General features: G+C 33.1%; 1 protein-coding gene across 1 annotated transcript; it reads right to left on the bottom strand.

The window, feature by feature from the left end:
- Window positions 1–4,421: 4,421 nt before the first annotated feature.
- Window positions 4,422–11,148, bottom strand: LOC102597383 (probable gamma-secretase subunit PEN-2). The gene is made up of 2 exons (XM_006343382.2): window positions 10,738–11,148; window positions 4,422–4,831 (listed from the first exon to the last, which is right to left on the bottom strand). The coding sequence occupies exons 1-2, from the start codon at window positions 11,021–11,023 to the stop codon at window positions 4,671–4,673; spliced, it is 447 nt and encodes a 148-aa protein (XP_006343444.1). The 5' UTR covers window positions 11,024–11,148; the 3' UTR covers window positions 4,422–4,670.
- Between the last annotated feature and the right edge of the window lie 1,447 nt (window positions 11,149–12,595).

Below are 12,595 nucleotides of genomic sequence, written 5' to 3'. Positions count from 1 at the left end.
AAGGGTGAATTAGTAAAATTATCTTCTTATTTATGATTTCTTAATATGCAAAGAACAAAATGATCGATTATTATGGGACGGGAGTAATACATAAACGTTCTCTTTAACTTGGCATTAGTTGTCATATGTACCCTTCAATTTTGAATGTATATGAGTAAATATTTAAATTTGTATAAAATTGAATAGTAGACATACACATTCTATGTGGCATTATATAGTAGGACGTCTTGTAGGACTGCAAATTGTCAGGTAGGATATCACATATGATATGTGTCTATTTGTCCAATAGTATACAAGTTTTAGCATCTACTTATGCACACTCTAATTTGGATGGTATAAACGTCAATTGAAACTAAGTTAAATGACATATATATATATATTAGATTAAATGGAAAAGAGTAGGAAAAAAATATTCTTAAACTCTGAAATTGAATAAAAAAAAATATTAGCATGGATAAATGGTATGTACCAGTTCTCAGAATCAGAAACAGGAAGATCAACATCAGTCAAGAATAACATGTACACCGAATTAAAACTTATATAACAAAGATGACTGAATATGACCACTGCATATAACAAAGATGGTATAACCATCGTTATGGTGTAAAACTTATATTTAAGTCTGGGTGGTACTTTCTTATCACACAAGACCGTAGAGGCATACCTCCATTTCATTAATGTCATCCCAATGCGGTGTATGACATCATCGTCGATATTTTTACTATCTTAAATTACGGACCCAAGATACTTAAAACTTTCTCTCTTTAAAATATTATGTACAAACCTTAATTTCACGTCCACTTCATTCAATGCAACACTGAATTTGCACTCCAAATATTTCATTTTGGTCTTACTCAACTTGTACTCGTTGAACTTTAGAGTTTATCTCCAAATGTCCAACCTAGCATTAACTTTGTTTAGTGTCTCCTCAATCAATACTATGTCGTCAACTAAAGGTGACAATGGGGCGGGACGGGTGCAAAGTAGGGCGGGTTTAAGCATATGCGGGACAGGCGGGTTGGGATAAATGTGGTTGCGGGACGGGATAAAATTAAAAAATACATAATTTATGTGGTGCGGTGCGGGTGTGGGTTAGGGCAGAAACAACTTTAGAAATCAGAAGCTACGCTTAATGTGATCCGAAAGATCTTGCTAATTAATGTGATTACTTTTAGCTATTGGAAGTTAGCAATTTTTATTTTATTTTTGTAAGTTGTCTAAATAATGATAACAATAATCTCTTATAAATGTACTAGAGGGGCATGGCCCGTGCTTGAGTACGGGCCCAATATTTTATACTTCAAAGTGATAAGACGTATAAAGATACACAGTTATAAACATTTGCAACTATATATTGATGCAAAACTATATTGAACAAATACTTAAGTTTACACAAAAATACACTTTCATATATGCATTTTACATATTCAAAATAATATAACATCAATAATCCTTGTCTACAAATATCCTTGTCTCAATAGTTTGGTAAAAAATGTCCCTATTATTATTTAATGGGTTAAAATTGCATCATTTTCAAGTAAATATATTATTTACTTAATGGGTCAAATTCATAATTTACTTAATAATCTATGTCACTTGATCCATGTGTTAAAATAAATTAAATGAGGTTTACTCTAATTTTTGTCATTGTACGAATAATTGCGGCCTTTACACCCAATTCACAAAGAGAACACCATTGCACGAACAAGAAAACAAAAATCAAATTGAGAATGTCAGGTAAGATTTTTCGGCCGACCTCTATTTCCTTTTGTATGCATAGATTGATTGTTGCATAGAATGTCAGGTAAGATATATATATATATTAACCCTAAAATAAAGAAGGGAAAATATAGCAAACTATTAATTCAAATTAAATGCTATAAATATACTTTGATTTAATTGTACCCTATAGCAAACTATTGCTATTTTCGCTGGTGGAATCTCACTCGCCACTCTCGTTTGGTGGCAGTCTCGCTCGCCTCTCTCACTTTATACAAAAACGCAAATGTATAAAATGCGTTTGTGTTTGTATAAAGCGAGAAGAAATTGTATATATACATATATTTCCGTTCCCCTCTCTCCCCTCTCCCAGATCTCGCTCTCTCACTTTATACAAAAACGCAAATGTATAAAATGCGTGAAAATTGTATATATACATATATTTTCGTTCCCCTCTCTCCCCTCTCCCAGATCTCGCTCTCTCACTTTATACAAAAACGCAAATGTATAAAATGCGTGAAAATTGTATATATACATATATTTTCGTTCCCCTCTCTCCCCTCTCCCAGATCTCGCTCTCTCACTTTATACAAAAACGCAAATGTATAAAATGCGTGAAAATTGTATATATACATATATTTTCGTTCCCCTCTCTCCCCTCTCCCAGATCTCGCTCTCTCACTTTATACAAAAACGCAAATGTATAAAATGCGTGAAAATTGTATATATACATATATTTTCGTTCCCCTCTCTCCCCTCTCCCAGATCTCGCTCTCTCACTTTATACAAAAACGCAAATGTATAAAATGCGTGAAAATTGTATATATACATATATTTTCGTTCCCCTCTCTCCCCTCTCCCAGATCTCGCTCTCTCACTTTATACAAAAACGCAAATGTATTAGTTTTTTTTGCCTTTCTCTCTTTCTCGTTTTATACTTACACAGATTATACAATTGATCTTTTGTATACAACTGTTTTCTTTGTATATGTATAGCGAATTATACAACTGTTTTTTTTTGTATATGTATAGCGAATTATACATATATATGTTTGTTATTGAGCACAATTATGCAAACTTTGTTATAGCATACAAATATGAATTTTGTGTTTGCTATATGTGAAAGTTGCTCAAAGAATAACATATATTGGACTTGTGCATTGGACTTGTGCTAACACGGACTCTATAGCTAATTTTAATAGGGATTTTTACATAAATAATATATTTTATTTGATTAATTACAATTTTAAGTGTTACTTTATTTTTATTACCATATATGACATAATTTTAGCTTTAATAACCATTTGATATAAATATGTATTGAAGTTGTATTAAAATTGTATTAAAGTTGTATCAAAACAATATTAAAGTTGTATCAAAATTGTTTTAAAGTTGTATCAATATTGTATTGAAAGTTGTATCAAAACTGTATTATTATTATTGTAGAACAAATGTAATACATTTCTAACAATGTAAACTAATTTAAATAGTATCGAAATGTTTGAAATTCACATATAATACTTGTAATATATTTGTATTAAAAATGTTTTAGTTGTATATTAGGCGAAGTTCTAAGAAATTGTATTAAAGTTGTATCAAAACTGTATTAAATATAAACATTTGGTGGTCTGATGGTGATGATTTATCAAAAAAAAGAGGTGAAGCTCTGAAAAATCTGTATTAAAATTGTATAAATATAAACGATAGTTATAACACAATTCGAATCATACATTACTATAAATTAAGAAAAATGTAAACTAATTTAAAGTATCGAAATGTTTGAAATCACATATAATATTTCTAATTATATTAAAAATATTTAAGTTATATATTCACCAAATGTACAAAATAGAAAGATGAACAGAGAAAAAAAAGGAGAGAGGGAGAAAGAGAAAACAAAAAAAAATAAAATTAAAGAGAGTGAAACGAAAATAAAAATAAAATAAAGAGAAATGAAAAACGAGAAAAAAAAAAAAGAGAGTGAAAAACTGGAAAAAAAAAAAGAAAAGAGGAGGGAGAGAGCCAAAAATGTCATAAATGGTAAAATACATTATATTACTATAAATGATAATTATGAAAATAATATATACTCCATCTGTTCCTAATTACTTGTCCACTTTTCTTTTAATTGTCCTTAATTACTTGTCCATTTTGACTAAGGACAATTTTTTTTCTTATTATACCCTCAATTAATTATTTTGAAAAAGGTAGAACTTCTTGAAAATCTTAAGTTTTATAATTCATCATCTTCATAATTAATAGGAATAATTCACTATGATAATTGTTTTCTTAATACGTGTGTGAATTCAAAAGTGGACAAGTAATTAGAGATAGAGGGTATTGTTTATGTAAAATGACCATTTTAATATAGGAGGCTAGAATAACTTAAACTCTCTCCATCATCTACTCTTACATTTCCCATATCATCTACGGTTACATAGTAAACATCGTCAAAGAAAGCAGCCATTCATATTATGCTATTACATTTATGAATTAGTTCAATATTGAAAAGATGAACTAGGACCAATTGTGCTAATTGGATCCAGTGAATTTTGAAATTATCATTTTTTTCCTTCTATTTCTTACCTCATATTTTAAATTCAATTGGAAGCATCGATAAGTTGTGTCCTATAACAAAATAGGTCGTCAGGTTTTCTTTTATATACCTAAGATAATGGTGAAGAAGCCTACGAAGAAAATACTGAAATAATAAAATCTAGATCTGACTAGCCAAAATGACAACTTCCAAGCTACAGCCTGCAATGTATACCTTTGAGTTTTGCATACAATTGAGTTCAAAAGGTGCATATCTTCCCTGGTTTCCTCACTACTTAATAGAATCATGGTAACTGTCTAACTGAGATATTGCAGTCTCTCAGTCTTTTTCAAGGGAAGTATATATACAAATCTTGTATCTACGAGGTTTGACCACAAATGAATGCGATAAGTACCTAAATCCACCCCGTCAACCCATATTTCTCAGCAACGTTGTACATTACTAGCTTGTCCCACACATGACCAAATAGACGCTCTCCTCCAATGGAAAAGGTAAGAGCCCAACTTGAGAGGATAACAGCAAACACCGCGAAACCTATTGCTGACCTGACAACATCTACAAATCATAGTTTTCAAAACTCAATATTAGACAAGTGCTTGCAGGCCCAAGTTAAAATGATAACTCATAACAGTAAACACCATGAAACCAATTGTTCTAAGCTCTCATCATCTATAACTCAAAACATTCTAAAACCTAAACGAATAGAGACTGTAATACGCCCAGTAGATTAAAGTAGAGATAGCTATATAAGAGTTATCGGAGTCGCCAAGGATGTCATGAAACCTAATTCAGACACACACAAGTATAATTTGGAATTGTGGATGCCATCAGTGACATCCGGAGAGGTATTCACCTCTTAAATAGGCATATAATATTCTTCAGATGAAGCAAATAAAAAAAAAACACTAATATAAAAGAGAGGTAGAGCACAATATAATTGCACACACACACACACACACACACACTGTCGCCAATTTGGAGAAATTTTGTAACTCTCTCATCAATACAGTGGAGTTCTGATCCCGTTGTTTTTACTCATCACATTGTAGAGGTTTTTCCACATTAAAATTTCAATGTTCGATATTTTGTTCTCACAAGACAGGGAGAGGATTTAGTTCCTGTTTGTTTTTACTCCGCTGTGTGAACCACACCTTTTCAAACACCAACAATTTGTACCAAAGCTTTGGTTCGAGATATCTATATTGTGGTGGAAACTCTTTTTTGAAACTGGTAACATGACTATATTGTGGTGGAAACTCACTAAGGGTTCCTTAATTGTGGCTCATGGTCTGTACTAGACTACGATTTCTACTGATATGATGAATGCAGTTGAGAGTAATAACTCTTCAACGTTATGGCATAAGAGGCTTAGCCAGATTATAGAGAAAGGACTTGATATTCTAGCCAAGAAGATATTGTTGTCAGATTTCAAGAGTGCTAAAATAGAAAAGTGTCAGCACTACTTAGCTAGAGAACAAAATAGAAATGTCTTTCAAATATCATCTCCTCCAAGAAATACATAACTCTGAAGTCGGAAGAAGAAAAGAAGTCTAACCAATACGTATTTCTTCTTTTCTTCTTCCGACTTCAGAGTTACTTAGCTAGAGAACAAAATAGAAAAGAAGAAATACGTATTGGTTGGACTTTGAAGTTGCCGGCAAAGTCTCGTTGGTCGACGGAGAAGTCTAGTCGAGTTGACTGGTTGGAGTCACAGTCAAGGTCTACAAGTGCAAATTTGGAAAGAAAACCCTAAAATTACCATTAAACTTTTAAAACCCTAAATTGGTAGTCTTTTTTTAAGAAAATACAAAAGGCGACGCCTTTCTCGCCATAGGCGTCGCCTTTCGAAGATCCCCTCGCTACAAAGCTAATAGGCGATAAAGGGTCGCCTCGCCTCGCCTCTCCTCTCGCCATTGGCGACTAGGCAATCACCTTTCACAACACTTATAATTGATCTAGCAAACTTTGGGGTCAGTGTCTTGAAGACTAAAAATCAAGTGTTGGGTGTCTTTAAGCAGTTTCAGGCATTCGGTGAGCAAGAAACTGGAAAGAAGCTGAAGTGTATTCGTACTGATAAGGGTGGTGAGTATTGTTGACGAACATTGCAAGAAACAAGGTATAAACAACAAAAGACTTCTCAGCTTAATGGTTTGGCAGAGAGGTAGAGCACAATATATAGAGAAAGTGCAGATGAAAATAAATCTGACCAGCCAGCTTCTTTTGGCAATTCATGATTTCTTTCTTATTGGATTAAGCTGAAATTTGAACCAAGTGTTGCCAACAACTTGGTCCTCCATTAGAAACTAGCAGAGCAAGATTTGGAGTCATGTAGCTCTATATTTTTAGAAAGTGAACAATAGCTACTCTCAAATTGTTATAGGAAACATCCTTCTCATACCAAACTTCGCTTGGAACATCACTCTTGAAAGCAATAGAAAAATATAGGTTAATAACATGTGCAACGATTAATAAAGCATCACCCCAAAAAGAACCTGACAACTTTGCTTCAAAAAGCAAACATCTAACTCTTTTCATCAAGGTCTTGTTCATCCTCTTTGCCAAACCATAAACTGAGGAGTTTTAGGAGTCTTCTAGTGGTTGATACCTTATTGCTTGCAAATTCGTCAAACAGTCCACAATATTCACCATTGTTATCTGTACGAATACACTTCAACTTCTTTCCTATTTTCTCTCTCAACACTCTTAACTAAGCCTGGAACTGCTTAAAGACGTCCAACACTTGGTCTTTAGTCTTCAAGACATAGAGCCAAAGTTTCCTTGAACAATCACCAATAAAAGTAACAAAGTTAAGTGCACCACCCAAAGTAAGGTCTTCATTGGACCACATAAATCTGAATGCACCAACTCAAGCAGTTTTATCTTTCTTGAAGGAGGATAAGACTTGAAAGATTGTTTTCCAGACAAGCAGAGCACACTTACCTAATTTAGCACTTTTGAAATCTGACAATAATTTCTTCTTGGCCAGAACATTAAGGGATCGTTGGTAGGGTGTATAAAAATAGTGTTGAAGAGAATGCATTAGTAATGCTGGTATATGTTATGCTAAGATTATTTCTTATTCACTCTTTGATTTGGTATATTAAAATAACATGCATTTCTTTCTTTTTTTATAAAAAATTATCTGTTCATAAATATACCCTTCACAAATATGGTGTAAATAATGTAGAAAAGGTTCTCAGAGGCGATTGTCTTTAACTATACTAAATTACTAATGCATGCATTTGAACTCCTTGCATTACTAACACAATGATTCGTCATGTATTAGTTATACATAGCATAATACTCTCCATAATACATAGGTTGAAAAAGTATATCAAATAAGGTATTAGTAGTACACAAAGCTAATGCATGCATTATATTTTTTAATGCATCCTACCAAACAACTCCTAAGTCCTTTCTCACCAAAATGAAGCATTCATTACAAGTTGTGTAGTCAAAGCTAATAAAATCACTAACCCCAAAACAATAATTATTTTCTACACGCATATTTATTCAAGCTTTCTCTAGCAAACTAGTTTCTAATTCATCTATTTCATTTTTCGGAAAAGGGTCAAATATACCCCTGTACTATTGGAAATAGTTTATATATACCCTTCATTATACTTTTGGATCAAATATACCCATACCGTTATACTTTTGGATCAAATATACCCTTACCGTTATATTTTGGCACATATATACTCCTAATTTTAATGGAGGGACACATGTCAACTTAAGATTCAAATAACCCACTCCCAATTTTAAATACCCAATTTCTTTAAAATCCACCCATTTAACCCATTTTCTTTGATGACCCACCTTGAACCATACCCATTTTCATAAGTCATTTTCTCTATCTAAAATTTCTATTAAAATCAATACTCAACCACCACAAAGTTCACTGTGAAACTCAATGAGGAAGTGCTTGCGGGAGTTCGGGGAAGGGCTAGTTATACTATAGAAGTTAACTAGGGCATTTAGTTGAGACATAGTAACTACAAGAACTTCTCCTCATCATTGATTCACTAGCTTGAAACTCATCTCTATCCATTAATATTTCTTTTCTCTATCTAACTTTGAAGCAAAAACTAAGAAAATTAGTGTAGTGAAATTGGGAATGTAGAGCAAATTACTGCATTATTACTGTTAGTTATCTTATCCACCTTGATGCAAAAATTTCCCTAAAAGTTACAATTAGCAAAATTGAAAAATCAGCAAAGAGTTCATCATAAAATTTCATGTGATCTTCGTGCCATTATTCAATTAGATGGTATAAGCTTTTCACTTCTTCCTTGAGTTTCAAGGTGAGCTTTGGTCGTGCTTGAGTGCTGATTTTAATGGAAATATGGAAATGGATTTGTTTTTTTTTAATCTAAGGAGAAATCAGATCCGATTAAGAAGCAATCCTAACCAGAATGATTCAGGCCCGGATATCTGGATTCAGAAATCCATAACCAAAAGCAAACTTGGCCGAGTGTGCATTGTGTTTTTGCGCTTCGTCCATAGGACCTTCGATCAATATCAAAACTCAGCACTCAGATTACCCCAAACAAAAACAGATACTAAACATGATTTTTTACTGAAAATATGAATAGTTGTTTAATCGAAGTAAACAAAAGAGAAGATTTTTGATTTGGTTCAATGTGGGTCACCGGAGGAAATGGGTGGGTTTCAAAGGAATTGGGTATTTAAAATTGTAGGTGGGTTATTTGATTCTTGAGTTGACATGTGTCCCTCCGTTAAAATTAGGGGTATATATGTGCCAAAGTATAACGGTAGGGGTATATTTGATCCAAAAGTATAACGAAGGGTATATATAGACTATTTCCAATAGTATAAGGGTATATTTGACCCTTTTCCCTTCATTTTTTCATATAAGTAATAATATATTTTAGTAATGCTTGCTATACACTCTTAAGTTATGCCCCAGTTACCGTTGTTTAACTTCTCAAACTAGTGCTCTAAAATCTGGCTAACCACCCTAGAAGATCAAAAATGGTACAACTTATAACCTCTGGGGAAATGACTTATCATCCAACTAAATTTAATTTGTTTTCCATGTAAACATAACCATCCCAGGAGAAAGAGGGTATATAACACCTGGAAAATGTTTCAATTTTTTCTTTTGAGATAATCATCTGTAAAATGTTTTGTTATCCAGCTAAACATAATGCAGACAGCTGTAAGAAGTCAACTCCACAACATGGATGACATTTGATTTATATTTCTTGAATATCAAGCACTTTTTGGTCATCACTCTTAACATTAACTTTGTTACCAACAAATTGATTTTTAGTATCTAGTGATTGATTCGAAGTACCAGGTTTAATGAATATTACTTTAGCATCTCAAAACTTAAAGACCCCTTTTCAGCAATCCTGCCCCCTGCCCCAGGCCTCAAAGGTTGTGAACTTCTCACCTACCTTGTGTAATTGTTCAATAAGCTTCCTAAATCTATTGAGCTAGAGGCGTTTATTCCAGTTTTGACTATCTAAGTATCTATTGCCTTAATAATGCAATCAATCAGTACCACATCAACATAACACTATCAAATATACATCACATCAGACTAAACGAGACAACCAGATAAGATGTTTTACAGTAACAATTACCTTCATGAGTTCATTTTCTCATATACTAATATTATTCCATATGAGAAATAAGTGAAAGGTTTAACAAAACTTGCAGCGGCACAAAAGTAGAAGCAAGAATTAACATAGCATGAAAAGATTCAATGATCAGAATGGGATCCGAATGGTAAGGTTTATCTTTACTATCTCATGGCTGATCCACACGACTGCTGGTTCTAGCTTACCTAATACATAACAACACAAATAGGACACGTCTCCCTTCAGTAACATAATGCCGAAGCTGACCAAATTAACCCCAAAAACCCAAAAGCAAATAGTACACTCATGAAAACAGTAGAAGCATATAAGTTCACATTCCATCCCAATTAATTTGGCGGCAATTACTTGAGAGAGTCGAACAATATTCTTTTCCAACTACATTGTTGTAAATTTTTTGTTTTATCTATGAATTTGAATTTGATGCACTTCAAGTAAAACAACAAAAACAATAACAAACCCCGTGTAATTACACAAGTGGCTGTGGGGAGGATAGTGAGACCCCTCAACTCAAATAAAGAAGAAGAAGAAATTCTTTCAAAGAAGTTTTGGAAAAAGAAAATACAAAAATGAAGAAGACTAAGGAAATCATTACACAGGAATCCGAAAGTTAATGTGGTTACAGGTATTCATTTTTAGAAAAACATCTAAGATATCATGTCCTATTTCATACAATTAGATGAGTTCACCCTTAAACTCGAACCCTTCAATTTTTTTTGGAACAGTTGGGAAATGCGCGTTAACATTGGGGTTATTCAGATGGATTTCTCCAGACAAATTACGCAATGCGTCTCAATTATATAGAGGTTTTAACCAAAAGTATAAAGGACTTACATCGGCGGAGATCTGGATGATAATAGGAGCTAGGACGACGAATAACAGGCCAAAAGTATAAGCAATTGACAGCCCAAAGCCAAGGAAGAAGTAGAAATCCGAACTTGAAGAATCTACGCGCGTGATCGACGGACTCCTGCTCCGAGAGACCCAGTGGTCCGTCTACTGTCGGCCAGTCAACTCTTAACGGATTCCGGTGGGTCGCGACGGAGGAATTCATACTAATTGCGGCAGAAGGGGCGGTGGAGATGATATTATGAGTAGGATTGGAGGGAGCCGCCTCCATGTCCTGATCGGAAAAGTTGTAACCCGATAGATAGATACCTACAGATAGCCGTCGATTGAATTTTGACAACTGAATACACCCAACTCAGTGGACAAATTTGAGTTGGAGGTAACAAAAGAGTTTTCAATTAAAAAAAAAAGATAAACTATTTTATTAGTACATCACCATCATTTCTTTACTAATTACATTTATTTTCAAATAATTACCTACATGAGTACCATTTTTAATATTTTATGTCATATGTTATTAAAGATACAAATCAAATACTCACATCTCTTAAAATTAGAATTGATTAATTATTTTTATATTTAAACTTCAAAATTAGCATTTTAATTAAAATCAAATATCTTTCTCTTAGGGAATATGAGTTAGGGTAGAACTTCAACTCTTCCTCTCTCTCCTCCCTTCATCAATAGTCACTGAAAAGAAACACTTCATTAAAATGGATGTTCTACAACTTGTCAAAAAACACGTCAAACTCTTAGCCTTTGATTTTTCCACTTTCAAACCAATTCCCCACATACCCATCATTTTTTCTCGCAAGGGGAGACACCTCTCGTGTGCAGAGACAATGGTTATCATTGTAAGCGGAGATTTCAAGCCCAATAGATTTATCAAAATCGACATTAACGACGGTGCTAATTACACACTCAACCAGAAACTTCACATCACTTCTCCCGTCGGATCTAAGCGCTATCAATGTATCTTATTAAGTGTGTGTGTTATGTGCACTTTACGATAATTTGCAGGAACAAGTAGTAATGTCTGCACTAAAAAGTTCACATGTACAAAGATCTGAAGAGTTGATACTCACTGACATATTGAATAGTCCAGAAGTTCATATATAATAGATTTCAAAAGCAGAGAATATTCCTAATAACTTCGTGTCCTCTTTTTTCCCCTTGAAATTGTGATTTATAATTGAATGAATAATTTTTACAGACAGTTTATTATTAACTATATCAAAAGAGTTGGAAACGAAGGTACACATATGAAGTTGTGTTTACTTTTAATGTTTGAATCACGAAGAGTCGAAGAGACATAAAGTAAAGCCAAGCGAGCAAAAAGTGAAAGGATTTTAGCTTTGTGTACATCTTCTGGAGACAAAGTAAAGCCAAGCGAAACTAGGGTGCAATTTAGTACAGTAAATTGGAGTGGAGAATTGGAAAAGAAATAGAAGCACTGAGAAATTGAAAAACTTACCCAAATAAATCTGAGAACTGTACAACTGATAAATGAGAGAAATTTGAGTGGAGAATTGTTGAAAATATTACACGTGGTTTGTCAAAATAAAAGAGTGCAGTACACGTGTATTTATCTAAATAAGATGACACCCAAATATGCCGTACAATTCAAATAACATTTTTACAACTAAATATTGCAGTGTTAGTCCCATATGTTGGTTTATATATAAGGGTAATATATAAGAGATTTATGCATTATTGGAGATTTACGCATGTATTTAACACAATTTGTTCAGTCTTGTACCCAAGTGTTGTCATATGTATTTGTCTTTTACCATGTCTTTATATATATATATATATATATATATATATATATATATATTGCTAT

This window comes from Solanum tuberosum, unplaced genomic scaffold (genome assembly GCF_000226075.1).
Source record: "Solanum tuberosum cultivar DM 1-3 516 R44 unplaced genomic scaffold, SolTub_3.0 scf00044, whole genome shotgun sequence".
NCBI lineage: Eukaryota > Viridiplantae > Streptophyta > Magnoliopsida > Solanales > Solanaceae > Solanum > Solanum tuberosum.
The sequence above is the reverse complement of the archived record's forward strand: the minus strand, read 5'-3'. Positions and strand labels throughout refer to the sequence as shown.

Excerpts from the sequence above, each read along its gene's own strand:
- LOC102597383 (XM_006343382.2), bottom strand. The coding sequence starts at position 11,023 with ATGGAGGCGGCTCCCTCCAATCCTACTCATAATATCATCTCCACCGCC. Across the intron at positions 4,832-10,737 it reads TCATCCAGATCTCCGCCGAT|ATGTTGTCAGGTCAGCAATA; the intron begins GTAAGTCCTTTA and ends TATGATTTGTAG.